At 35.8% G+C, this 14,744-nt stretch overlaps 1 protein-coding gene and 1 long non-coding RNA gene across 3 annotated transcripts in view; one reads left to right on the top strand and one right to left on the bottom strand.

The window, feature by feature from the left end:
* LOC107550057 (uncharacterized) overlaps positions 1-14,744 on the top strand; it is a 22,793-nt gene that overhangs the window by 3,702 nt on the left and 4,347 nt on the right. The window contains exon 2 of the long non-coding RNA XR_001604621.1: positions 11,593-11,596. This is a non-coding gene — a long non-coding RNA (uncharacterized lncRNA). The remainder of the gene's footprint in view (positions 1-11,592; positions 11,597-14,744) is intronic.
* Positions 8,946-14,744, bottom strand: part of LOC107550055 (endothelial PAS domain-containing protein 1-like) — a 27,055-nt gene continuing 21,256 nt past the window's right edge. Inside the window, exons 13-16 of one of the 2 annotated variants that reach the window (XM_016231282.1) lie at positions 12,897-13,023; positions 12,690-12,804; positions 12,454-12,609; positions 8,946-10,503 (exon numbers count right to left, since the gene is read on the bottom strand). In XM_016231282.1, coding sequence (XP_016086768.1) covers positions 10,352-10,503; positions 12,454-12,609; positions 12,690-12,804; positions 12,897-13,023 — 550 coding nt within the window. In that variant the 3' untranslated portion in view covers positions 8,946-10,351. The remainder of the gene's footprint in view (positions 10,504-12,453; positions 12,610-12,689; positions 12,805-12,896; positions 13,024-14,744) is intronic. The other variant, XM_016231283.1, reaches the window with a different exon arrangement.

Raw genomic sequence — 14,744 nt, 5'->3', positions numbered from 1 at the left:
AAAAAAAAAAACCATATAATGCTATTCTAGGGAATTGTGTGCTTCTAATTTTATAGCATTAGTTTGAACAGGACCATTTTCTATTCTAACACAAAAATGCCTCTGTGTATAAGGCAAGGTAAAAAAAAAAAAAGAAAAAAAGATTGATTCAGTCAGTGTGGAAGAACTTGACTGGTCTGCAGAAAGCCAAGTCCTAATCCCAGCTGAACACCTCTGGTGTGACTTTAAATGCGGACCTTAAGCCAAAAACTCATCAGTCACCAAACACCTGTGACTTGTACATACATATGGACAAATGTATTGGGACACACCCTTCTTTAAAACAGAAAAAGGCACTTCCAAAACTGTGTCATCAAAAATGGAAACATAATACATGTATTTAAAAATTGTATTTCCATCTTTGTTGCCACAGTTTTGGAAGAACATTCCAACCGGAGCTACTTCTCTAAGTTTATGTCTATGGCGATTCACGCAGGTATGTTACTCCACTGCGGTGACGACCCGACCAGGCTACAATAATCCAAATATAAATACTTATTACCGTAGTGATTCGGAATAAGACAAAAACGCGGTTTGGAAGATGAATTCATGATGTACTCGCTAATTATATACATTTTGCAAATTTTGAACACATAAAAATTTACATAGTGCTGCTTTAAGCTAATAGTCACATTTAGCTGAGTAAGATCATCCCAATACTTTGGGCAATATAGTGTATGTTTGGTGCGGTAGGGGGCCCAACCTCATCTTTCATGCCCAAAATTGCTAGCGGCGCCCCTGGTCAGTAGATCAGTAAGATCTTAAAACGAGCGGTTCATTCATAAATTTGTGAGATCTCTGTGGAAATATACAACCGGAAGACAACAAACGCAGCACTAAAAAAGGGGGGCCTACATTAGAAACAGATTATGTATCATATATCATGTGTGAACTTTTTTATTTAGTGTATAGTTTTAAATAACTTAATCGATACATAATTTTTAATAGCCTACTTCTACTACAATAGTAGCTACTATATAGGCTCTCTATTATGATTTATATTGAAATATAATAATAATTTTTTAAAAGATTTATTTTTGCCATTTTTACCTTTATTAACATAGGACAGTGTAGAGCTGACAGGAAGCAAAGTGGGAGAGAGACATGGGGGCGGGATCGGGAAAGGTCCTCCAGCCAGGATTCGAACTCGGGACACCCCTTTCGCAGCTGCTCTAGCTATATGTAGGTGCGCTGCCCACAAGGGAAATATAATTATTTTACTGGATATCACTACTACTACTACTACTACTACTACTACTACTACTACTACTACTACTACTACTACTACTACTACTACTACTACTACTACTACTACTACTACTACTACTACTACTACTACTACTACTACTACTACTACTACTACTACTACTACTACTACTACTACTACTACTACTACTACTACTACTACTACTACTACTACTACAACATCATTCTAGTCCTTGCAGTTTCTCCCTGGAATCTGTCACCTGTCCACCAACCACAAGGTCATTGCTAAAATAATGAGTTCCTGCTGTGATATTCCAAATCAAACAGCTGAAGACGAATATGGGCAATAGAGTTTATTAAATATTTATCAGAAAGATGTTTTATGACACACTCTAATAAACCAGGAAGGTCTTTATTTCATGTCCTGGTTTGCATTAATTCCAGGCCCCTCCTCCACGTGCCTATTTACCTAGTTGGAGCAGCAAAACTGGGTTTGACTGGGAACCCGGATAAACCCAAACTGCTGAAGGTTTTTCTAACAAACTAGCTGCGTTATCACTGCTCAAGAAGATATATCTTTTCTAAAACATAAAGTATACCACTATGCATATATAGCATCTTTAGCCATACATACCTACAATGGACAACATGGGTTTTGCTGATGTTGAATACACAGCAGCCTAACCTTTACACTGAGCTCACATTACCCCAATGGACTCTGCACAGAAGATAAGATTAGGATTGATCCCCATGGAACCTGGTACAAATTGGCCCCAAGTCTGGTTAAGAAAACAAGCAAATATTAACTACAAGCTTTAGAAAGAGTATTTGCAGAAAACATGTCATCTGAGAGAAGCACAGACCTCACGTCATAGCTAGTGTTTGTGTGTAGCCAGTGTGTGAGAAATCAATGCCAGAAACTTGCAAAGATAAGCTGTACATCTTTTTGTCTCCCCATAACAATGGTTATGCAACTGTTTCTCAGCTCAGCTAATGGATGTCTGAATCTACTTTTTTCTATGCTGGCTTAAAATCAGCCAATATATATATATATGTGTATATATTTTACTCTAATTTATAGTATAGAAATCTTGATAGTTTATAACATTTTAATGATCTCATGATGCTAATTTGTAAGGTTCACTTTGCTTACAACCTACCAATAGATTGACCGAAGGGTCAGTGTATCAGGTTTTATGCTACAACAATTGACACAATGATAACAGTTGAAGTCTCTCATTAGTAGAGTCAAAAAGGATAAGAGAAGATAACATTGTCATTCAGAGAGAGAAAGAGATGTTAGGCAATATTCAGTACTCTCATTCACAGCTAATAGAAAATGGTGAAGAGTTGTAAAGATAAGGTAGGAACTACATGTTAAACTGTTGTTTCAAAAGCTCCGGTGGGACAGTGATGCTGATGTGGAAACACCTGATGCTTATTTTCTAAAACACACACACACACACACACACACACGTGTTATTATTTTTAACCTTTATTTAATTTTACTACATTTTTTAATACACTATAATATTAAAATGCTAATTATTGTAAAGGCAAAAGTATTAGGCTACTATTTAAGAGTAATATATACGATTTAATCAGCATGGTGATGATAGAAGAAGAACTAACTGAGGCGGGAGATCAAGAAAATGATTTGTGTTATCCTGGTCTGGTCTGTTCAGTCTCACCTCGCTCACATGGTTCCTCTTCACACAAGACCGACATACAATAATTTATCGTGGTAGTGTTTCAAAGGGCAAGTGCTTTGCCATTATTGGCTCACACACAGACAACACCCACTGCCTGATTGGATAAATTGGGAGGAGGGAGCGTTGGGGGCCGGGAGAGGTTGTAAATTAACTGTCCTTTCATGTGTTGTTCCAAGAATGGCTTCCCCTTTACATTGAAAAAAACAGCATTGTGTTGCATTTCTTCTTTTAGGTTTTGGGAATTGGGAATTTTGGGAATGAGTCAACAATAATGCCCCATGACACCCCAAACCCACCCCCAAGTTATTCAGCATTTAGAGTCTCCATCAGTTATTTAATGTATGCCACAATTTTCTTTCTGCTCCTCTATGAATATGCTGGAATGTAAGAATATGTGAGTTGTGATGCTATGGTCTCTGTTGAATGAAGGTCATGAAGAGAGCTGGAAAAATTATTCATCAGTAGGCTATCACTGACCATTCTCATTTTATGAATGATGCTGTTTCAAAAGACCTGTTCTAGAAGGCATGAGGTTTGTGTGTGCACCAAAACACAGGGAGGTTGTCTTGGGCGGATCCTGTCATCCAATAGACATGCTTGGACTGCTTGCAGAGCAGTTGCAAACATTGTAAAGTTTTCCAATAGCGACATCTCTTGGACAAAATTAGTATTTGTTGGAATGCTATCTGAACTAATAATGTTACTGTAAAAATGGGTAGCATTAAAGGCGTTGTTAGACTTTGCTGTTGTTCTCGACGCAGGAAATGTTAATACAGAATGTATTTTTTGTCTTATTTATATAGTAATATCTATTGGGGCAAAGCATGAAAAATGCAATACAAATTGTATATCAATAAACAAAATTAAAGATGTATCCTACAGCATGCTACGTATTTATCCAGTTAAACCTATTTTTGGAACGATTCAAGTTTTCATTTCATACTGGTGAATATTGTAGCCTGGAAAAACAAACAATTGTGCATTTGATTTGTCATTTTATTTACTCAAAATTATTTTGGAAGAATTTAAAAACCCACATTAACAAAAACTGGAGTGTATGATAGAAAGTGTTTATAAATATGACATTTTGGAACATAAAAACACAAACATTATAATGCAATTAATTGTTTTATTAGAAAATAAATCTATAAGTGAGCTCTTTGAGAAACAAATCTTCCATTTCATAAGTTATACATAAACCTTTTGGAACAAACAGAAAACATATAGGCCTAATTTAAAAGCACCTACATTGTGTAAAAAATTTTTTATCTGACAACCAATGGTGTTATTAATGTGACTGTGTAGTAACTTTTGTTCTTGTAGCAATGAATAAAAAACAAGTTTCGCCATTGCTGTTACTATATCATGAAACATCGTATTGGCCAGAAACCAGAATCAATCTCACAAAACTCTTTTTAATGAATTAGCCTTAAAAATGTGTGTGTGTAATTCTTCATGTGTGTAATACATATTTGAACATTTGTTTAAAAACTACACAAATACAGTTTTCCTGCACTGGTCGAGGAAATATGTTTGACAACATTAGGCTATTAAACATTAGCAATTAAATGGCGTTTTGCTGTGTTTGCCACTAGAGGGAAGGCAAACGTCAAAAATGAAATAGTTGACACCAGCCTGAAAAAAAGCCCCTACTCGCCTAAATTGTCTTCAGATGAGATATTTCTTTTATATACACTTTTCCTTCATTTAGTTTCTCTCACAGTTTCTCACTACCTTTTCATCCTGCACACATCAAATTATAGGCCTATTATAAATACTTATAATGTTCATAAAATGCTTAATTTTTTATATACATTTGAATATCCTGGTGTTTTGAACAGTGTTTACACTACTGTATGCAGAGGTTTCATGATGTAGCGCTTACACCCACATCTAGACAGACTGTGAATATGAAAAAGTCAAGAGGTAAAGTGTCGAACAAGTTCCCACGAGAAAGCTCCAGTCGTGTGCCTTGCTGCCGGAAATGGTGGTTATTGTGGTTTGAGTTTTTGCGTAAAGCTCATTGCATCTGCATAGCGACCACAGTGACAACCTCAGAGTCACTGGTCTGGAATCAGTGACTGTCGCAGTATCAGATCATGTTAAATGCAAGGTTTGCAGTGTAGTTAAATAACGGTTTTACATCGTCCTCCTGTTCCTCTTTTGCAAATCTCAGCTGAAATCTTACACTTCTTCGGTATTCAGGTAGCAGCTGCACAAGGGTCTCCTCCAGGTCAGGCGGCTGTGAAAGAGCACAAGTCGGGTGTCAAACCCCGTTCGCAGTCTGAGAAATCTGGACAACCGCCGCCATGGAAAACCTCCTGTGACCACCAGTATAGCATGTGCTCTGATTATTTAACCCCTATTTATAAAAATAAAAAAGTTCTCCTACAACTGAAAATTTGCTACAAATATTCAGCCTCAGGCCATCCAAGATGTAGAGGAAAACCTCCTGTGACCACCAGTATAGCATGTGCTCTGATTATTTAACCCCTATTTATAAAAATAAAAAATAAAAAAGTTCTCCTACAACTGAAAATTTGCTACAAATATTCAGCCTCAGGCCATCCAAGATGTAGAGTTTTTTTTTTTTTTTATCTAAACAGATTTGGAGAAACGTAGCATTACATCACTTGCATTCACCAATGGATCCTCTGCAGTGAATGGATGCAGACGGAGTGAGAGGCCAAACAGCTGATAAAAAAAAATCACAGTAGGCCTACTCCACAAGTAGCCTAATGTAAGTAATCCAAAACCTGTATGTTTATACTAAACAAATCTATCATTGAGTAGTTTTTAACTTCAAATGTTTGTCCTATATCCATATAGCTTTCTTCACTAAAAAGTTGTCTCGTCCAAATCTGGAGAGAAATATGCACAGATCAAGCATGCATGACGGCACCCATTCACTGCAGAAGATTAATTGACAAGTTATGCTTCATTTCTGCAAATCTGTTTCAATGAAGAAACCAACATTTTGGATACAAAATGGATCTACGATTTGGATGGCCTCAGGGTGAGTATATTTTCAGCAAATTTTCATTTGTGGGTGAGCTATTCCTTTAAGCGTTTAAAAGCCCTCAAATTAGATTTTTTTTTTCTGTCCATCCACCAAACTAAATGTTTTAATATACAAGCTCACAGAATAGTGCGCTCTGTACCCTGGAAAACAGATTTATTTAGAATCATCTACTGTACAAAAGGTCATTGTGTCACTCCATCTTTACATAACGCAAAGCTATGATGATACTACTAATAATAAATCATAACTCAAGTATTGTCCTCTCAACAAACAGAACGCTGACAACAGGAAGACATAAAGTAAGCACTCTTATGCAATGTTAAATAAACAAAACACTGCTGATTTCATTATTGTGTAGTAATGTTAACTTGATTTGAGAAACGAATAAACATGAAAATGATCATATTTATTTTTGTCACAATGGTTATCGTGATCAGTTGTGCACAGTGCAGTTTACACTTGATTGCATTATAATCCTTAATACTGATATTACTATAAATAAAACTTCATTGGTAGATACTGTACTTTTATTTTGCGGTATATAATTCTGAGTGACTACAGTTCTTGATTGCAGCTTCACTAGATTCTAATGATCTTTTGACTCTTCCTTATTTGTGTTTCCTTTCTCCATGGAAAATTACGATCTGCCACTGAGACCCTGTGCATTATGGGAGGCTCTTGAAGATGTCTGTGATCCCGTTGGTAATAAGGCTGCTTGGCTTCAATCCACATCCTTCGTGAGAAAAAGCAGCTTATTTGGATAGCAAAAATAAGCATGATTGACAAACAGTCTCACTTCTGTTATTTTTTACATATGCACTTAGATACAAGTTTCATGTGAGCAGGCAGCACTTTAACAAATAAACACAAAATAACTATAATTGATTTTAAACATTTACCGTGATAAAACACAAAATGTACCTCTACTGTAGAAAGTGTGCATGAAGCTGCACGTATAAAAAATATTACTATATATTTATTTATTGTTACATCTGGAGATGTATAAATAACCATAAAATCTTATTTATGACTTTATATAGTCCTCATATGCATATGATAAGCTGGTATATAAAAAAATCAATTCAGCTGTAAGCTGAGTCCAAATGTTGTTGTAAGAGAAGAAATCCATAACATTGTAATACAAATGTTAAACTATTAGAGGAAACATAAAAAGGAGTAGAAAAATACATGTTTACCTTTAAACTGTATATTCATGGCGATGGCTCAAGCTTTAAAGCAATTTAATCTAATTGCAGAGAAAATGATGGTGTTTAAGAGTTTATATATGGCAAGGAGTTTATATAAATGTAAAGGAATTGCCTGGTTTACCCAGATTATTTCGATTAATAGCTAGAAAGATTTCTAGGAATCGCATTGAACTAGTTACATAACATTTACGTTTGACCCCAATCTAGCAACCAATTGCATCAGTGACATGATTTAGTTTATGAAACATCTATTGTCACACTGGAACAATTACTGGATACATATTACTGACTTTGTATGGGAAATATTAAACAAAATAACTCACATTTTACCTCATCACATTGTAGACACTTCCTTTATGAAAGTGTGCCAATTTACTTGCAGTCAGACTGTATCTTGGTCTAAAAATTATGATAATATTTCTATTCTTTTTTCCAACACAATGCCTTCTTTTGTGATTGAAGCATAGCTGGAAGTATAAAAAAAAAACAATCGTCATCAAATTCACTCTTTTTTTTGTTTCATTGCTACAAGTGATTGCAATTCTTTGATTTCTGAAGAGAATATCTCTCTTATCTTATGTGGGTGTAGCATAGCTATAAAAGATCTGTATGAGAAATCATTATGCGTCCAGTTCCACACATCCAAATCCATTTGTCCTGAATTTTCTGTGGCAGCATGAGCATGCTGTTACCTTTCTGAGGTAATCGGGCATAAAAATATTTTTTTTAAGAAAAGGGATTCCCATGACATCTTACTTACATCTTTTACTCAGATTATCCCATTGAATTCCCACCTTGATCCATGTATGAAAACCTAACATTCATGTAGCCTGTATATTTTAGTTTTATCAATGCTCTGAGGTTCCCTCGAAGCGCCTTCTTTTGTGATTGAAGCATAGCTGGAAGTATAAAAAAAAAACAATCGTCATCAAATTCCATCTTTTTTTTTTTTTATTTCTACAAGTGATTGCAATTCTTTGATTTCTGAAGAGAATATCTCTCTTATCTTATGTGGGTGTAGCATAGCTATAAAAGATCTGTATGAGAAATCATTATGCGTCCAGTTCCACACATCCAAATCCATTTGTCCTGAATTTTCTGTGGCAGCATGAGCATGCTGTTACCTTTCTGAGGTAATCGGGCATAAAAATATTTTTTTTAAGAAAAGGGATTCCCATGACATCTTACATCTTTTACTCAGATTATCCCATTGAATTCCCACCTTGATCCATGTATGAAAACCTAACGTTCATGTAGCCTGTATATTTTAGTTTTATCAATGCTCTGAGGTTCCCTCGAAGCATTTGATAGGAAGTGTTTAAATATTTATTCCTTTTATGGTCATTTGTATGTTTTGGCACTACAGATTTGTTTGCGGCCAGCAGTATTATGGCCTTGTGGGATACAGAGGCCAGGATCAGAATGTTCCTGTAGCTTAATTATATCATTAAAAACAAGTTCATTTTCTGCATCTCCTGCTGATCCTTTTGACTTACTTAACATTCTTGAACTCCCATAAGCCAGAGTAATTAATCATAAGGTGCAATGTAAATTTTCTGGTGTGAATTGCATTACAGAGGATTATCCTGCACCAATTTGCTACAATTTAATAATCACTAATTTAATTATAATTCTACTCATATAAGGTTCACTGACCTGGTTCATTATCCAGCCTATTATTTTTAACAACAAAGCAAAAAAACAACAACAACCTTGCATTAAGTTAAGTGGAGGGTCATGGGAAGAATAAGATGAGAATGATTTGTAAATAGCACCATTTACGTTTTAATTTCTTTTAGATATAATGCAATCTTTCATATCTTTTAATGCTACAAAGAAAGACTGGAATACAAATGCTTGTTACTTTAAGCCACTATCCTGAGAATAAACAATCATAGACTCTCTCAAAGATATACGATAAAATTAGCTTAATATATTTTGTTAAGAAACACACAGAAACCCCAGAGTATCACGAGAAGGTCATACACATCACAAAATTTAATACAAAATCGAATAACCTTAAACTACCATATATATATATATATATATATATATATTAGATATGTACTGTGAAAGAAAAAGCTACAGATTCATCTCTATCTACTGTACGAGTACCAAGGCACTTCTGAACACCAAATACGAACATTTTTATGTGTTACAGAGATCTACAGAGACCTCATCTAATGTAGACACAATAGATATGTTTGTATGAGAAAATAAAATGCAAATTTAGAGTTCAGTTTTCAAAGAAAGAAGATGGGAGTTATTTTAGACAATGGTTAGTGTTAGATGGGCCTGAGAAGATGGCCAAGACATACCACTACACTGGGGCTTTTCAGTTTGGTCTTCTATTTGCATCTTTTAAAATAAAGTGCTTTAGATGACAGAAACTATACATTTAATACAGCATTTGTCATGATTGTGAAAAGAATAGAGGAACAGATTACAATACCATGATCCGCACTCGCAAAAATGGTGATAAATGTATAATAAAATGAAAAAAGAAGAGTGCGTTTGTGTTTTTGCGAGTGCGGATCATGGTTTCATATACTAAGTAATTTAATAGACTGACGCACCAAAATAAAAGATCAAGTGACGAAAGAGCGTGGTGCAAACGGCTTTGTGAAACAGATTACAATACTGCAATTCTAAATGGGAAAACAGATATGTTTCTGAGCTACACAGTTTTATGCCACATTTGTTGCTGGTACAATGTCGAAGCAAATATTTAAGGCAATAGATTGGCAAAACAGTTAACCGTCGTTGATTTATGCAAACACAGGAGTTGTATTCCAAGCTGAATGAATAACTTACAAATAAAACTACCATTTAAACTACATATATATTATTGTATATTGTATATATTCTAGTTAGTTGAGATATAACTTTGCAACAGTGGTAAATCTGACCATAAATGTTAAGAACGCTTAGCATCTGAAGGCACAGGACAATATTAGATAGTTTGAGATGGCACAGAATGTGGTACACCTGAACACATTTTAAACAAGTAACAATCAGATTTTCCAAATACATATTAAAACATTACACAGGTCTTAAAGGAAAATGTACAAATACGTCCAAATAAAGGCTGACGATACATGCGTAAAAGACAACAGCATATATAGGCAAAGATGGGTGAATGGATCACTGAAGAAGCTCTGTGTCTACGTGCTCTGGTCCAAAGCTCTCAGGAGGTCACTGCCCTGAAGCAGATGCAGGTTTCCCTGTAGAGGCACGTTTACCTCACAGTCATATCGTGTCAGCTCTGGCAGACAGTAAGAGTCAAACGATGGGCCCAACAGTTGACTTATCATGCCTGTCAAAAATAAAAGAGACCTGTAACCTAAATGTCACATAGAGAAAGAGTCATTTGATCCAGTTATGTTCTGGAAACTATTGTGTGACTTCAGAAGATCTGGAATATGCACTACTAGGGGTGTGACGGGACACTTATCCCACGAGACGAGATTTTTAGACTTTTTAAAAGAATTCCTCAATGATGAAATATATAGGGAGAAATAGTCTTTTATTCAACTGAAAAACACTAAATGCAAAACTGTAGGTGCATTTTGAAATCAACTTGTACTTTATGAAATTAAACATCTATTTTAATAAATTTTATGCAGTAATAAACAACATGTAAACACTGCAAAATGTTTTGCCACAAACTCAACGGACAGGCAAGTAATTGCACAAAAATTATAAATAGTATAAATAAAAATAAATAATAAACAACATATCCCTTTAAAGTGGACGTGAAGCAGTCAGTCAAGTTTACATTATTTAGTAAACTGATTTCCACTTTAATAAAAAAAAGATATAATAAACACGATTAATGTATAAATTTAAAAGAATAAAGTAGTGGTTCCCAAACTGGGGGGGGGCGCGGCAAGGCTGAGGGATAGTTAGGGCCCTATAAAATCCATTTGATTTTTTCCTAAATTGCGTTTAATTTTTTTCCAAATTCTGTTTTTTCCATTTTAATTTTTCTCGACTCCTTTTTAATAGTTCAATTAAATTTTATTAATTAAAAAGCATGTCTAATTAAAATCATTAAACTTATACATTTTCACATCAATTTATTAAAAGTTTAACAAAAATTACATGTTTAGGGCCCTATGAAATGTTTTATTTTTTCTCACCATATTATTTATTTGTTACCAAATTCTGTGTTTTAGCATGTCTAATTATTTGAATGCATAAAACAACTTAATTTATTCATTTTTTTTCTTAAAGTAGCCTTATGAATTTTTTTTCTCTCAGAAATTCTGTGTTGTGTATTTACATTTTTCTGGTTATCAAATGAAGGTATAAAATATTAATTTAATTGATCATTTATCTTTTCATTATTGAAAGATTTTTTGGCAAACAAAGGGGATTTACTATTAAAATTAAAACATGGAAGAAATGTTTTGTGTGATTATTCCTTAAAAAATAATCTTTGTTTGATTTTAGTAGTAGTAGTAGGCTATGTACATTCTACTGAAAAATAGTTATAGGCACAATGCCTTCAAATCAAACCAGACTTTTATTTTGACGGGTTGCCGTGAATACCTTTAAGGTTCTGTGTATGTGACGCTAGTTTTACTCAAACTCTAAAATGCTCATGAAGTGACTCAGAGCAGTTCTGGAGATGTTGTTCATGTGTTCAAGTGAGACGGCAGATGCTGAGTGTCACGCGCGCTTCAGTATGTGTGTAGTAAATGAAACCGCGCGTCTGCGCCATTCAACAGAGACAGGCAGAACATGCAGGATTCATATTTAAATCGACTTTTGAGGCTTAATATTTACAGATACTAGTCCATATCGTGATTTGATTTAAGTGTAATGACCTACTTTTGATTAATTCATTCAAAATTTGACAAATTCCGTGACATTCAGCGTTAAACTGTGAATTCTGTTTTTATGACTGGATAAAGACTACACTGCGTAATTTTCCTGCTTATCATGCGGCCACTTGCCTGATGTAACATAAAATATCTTACATACCACCACTTGTGAACGAGCCAGTGTAATGCAAATATATCTGAAAGGTATGCGTGAGGATATCATCACGTTCTCGCGAGACACATCGGAAGATTTTTGACAAGGCCATATTAAGTTGATCAAAATTGACAGAAAAGACTTCAATAATGTTCATTTTCACTTTCTATTCATCAAAGAATCTTGAAATAGTCAAAAATATTAAGCGGAACAATGTTTTCAACAATATTAAGAAATGTTGCCTGTGTACCAAATCAGCGTATTAGAAAGGCTAGAGACTGACCTGTGTGTTTGTGTGGAGGCATCATGTGGTATTGTCTGTTACTGGGAGAGATGAATGACTCTGGGAAATGCTGTTTGAGATCCTCTGAGCTTCCTTTGAGAGACTGACTGCAGCCGTGAAGAGCCACCAATCCACTTTGCATACATGGAAATGTATCTGTCAAAACGGAACAAAGGAGTGTGTAAATTTCAGTATAGAAAAACTAGAAAACAAGATGTTTAAGAGAGCTGATGTACCTGTTAGCACACTTGTGCTGAGAGACTTTCTGACAGAGAAGGCGCAGCTGTCGACGTTCATCGTCTTCATCCTTTTTTGCATTCCATCTGCAGACTTGTGAGGAGCTACCACCTGCTGAACGCACATTGATTTAATATTCTGTCTTTGGTATCACTATGTGAACTTTACTAATTTCCATTAGACTACAGTGAGATCTGAAAGATTACCTTTGGAATATCAGTGAAAGAGCATGATGGACTGAATTCTGACGGCCTCTTCCGTTTGAAGTTGTTGACGAGAGCTATCTGACCCACACTCATGCCTTTCTGTAAAGGGGCAAAGCTCTCAAAAAATCTGAAAATAGCAAGAAAAATTAAATGAATGAATGAATGTGACCCTACCATTCAAAAGTTTTGGGTCAGAACATTTTTTTTCTTTTTGAAAGAAATTAATACTTTTATTCAGCAAGAATGCATTAAATTGATCAAACACAGACATTTATAATGTCCTGAAAAAATTACTTCTGAAAATTCAGGATTGCCATCACAGGAATAAATATATTTTAAAATAAGTTAAAATAGTAACTTTAAATTGTAAAAATATTTCACAATAATGTACTTTTAATAAAATAAATGCAGCCTTGGTGAAAATAACAAACTTTCAAAAACATTAAAAAATCTTGCCAACTCGAAACTTTTTAGTTTATGTAAAGGACAGCAATGCAGTCAGCATTTCCCCCCCCAAACTGGGGTCCATAATTTAGCAAAATGTTCACATTTTCCAGATAATATATATATTTTTTTTGGCTTTAGTGCTATGAAAATATAAAAAATAATTTTTCCTCACATAGTGTAAATGATTCTTTATACATAAATATATATAGCTGATTTTATATTTGGTTGTCCTTGACATTAAAAAATTTGAAATTCTCTGTTCAGCTGCATCCTTGACCACAGCTACAACATGCAGACTTATTTGCAATTGGTGTTCTTTTTTCAACTATTTGCATGCTAATTTGTAATAGGTCTAGACTTTGTGTTTACACTGTAAGATGTCCTCAAACACAGATGCCAAAAAACAACATTACTGGTATTCTCATAATGAAAAGTGACTGTAGTTTCCTCTTCAGGAACTCGAGCTGCGTAGGAAACGCTAGGGGAACGCCCTTCAGCGTGACGGGCTCTGAACCTCGTGTGTAATCAGACCAATAGATGGGCGAGACGTCACGGCGGGTGACGTAATGACCAGGAAGCTATAAAAGCACGTGCGGTGAGACCAGCGTCAGATTTTGTCATTCAGCAAGCGCTCTGTGTGTGTGTGTCAGTCTGATATCTGTTTGTGAGTCTTATTTAGTGTTAAAATAAATAAATTTTCTCGAGTGAGAGCAGGTGTTTACCTCTCTTCCTCTGAGGAGGTTGAGGCGGTCAGCAATGCACAAAATCAGAAAAACAGAGCGTGGCCTCACCGCCCAGAGCAGGCTCTGGTCATGGAACAAGAAGTAGTTACTCTTTTGAGGAAGGAGGCCATCGAGGTGGTCCCTCCTCATTTGAGGCAGTCCGGGTTCTACAGCCGGTCCGAAGAAGGATGGGGGGTTGCGTCCCATTTTAGATCTACGTCATATGAACTGCTGCCTGGAGATGCGGGCCGTGCTTCATGCACTTCCTCCCAGACCTAAGAGGTCACCATGTGTTGGTGCGCACCGACAACACAGCGGTGGTCTCTTACATCAACCACCAGGGAGGTCTGCGCTCACGCCGTTTGTACAGACTAGCGTACCAGATCCTTGTGTGGTCCCAGGGCAAACTTCTCTCGCTGAGAGCAGTTTACATTCCTGGGCATCTCAATTTGGGAGCAGACATCCTGTCGAGACAGGAGCCGAGGCCCGGGGAATGGATGCTTCACCCCAGGGTCATCATCCCATCAGGAGAGATCTCCTCTCACAGGCGGAGGGTATAAGTTGTGGGTGTGGCCCCTGAGGGGGCACAACTCGTAGCTTCTGGTCTCTCAACCGAGGTTGTTGAGACCATCCTCCAATCCAGAGCTCTCCCCACGAGGAAACTGTACGCCTTGAAGTG

The sequence above is a fragment of the Sinocyclocheilus grahami genome, unplaced genomic scaffold (assembly GCF_001515645.1).
Source record: "Sinocyclocheilus grahami isolate Dianchi unplaced genomic scaffold, SAMN03320097.WGS_v1.1 scaffold386.1, whole genome shotgun sequence".
NCBI classification, from domain to species: domain Eukaryota; kingdom Metazoa; phylum Chordata; class Actinopteri; order Cypriniformes; family Cyprinidae; genus Sinocyclocheilus; species Sinocyclocheilus grahami.
This window is presented reverse-complemented; position numbering and strand designations above follow the sequence as displayed.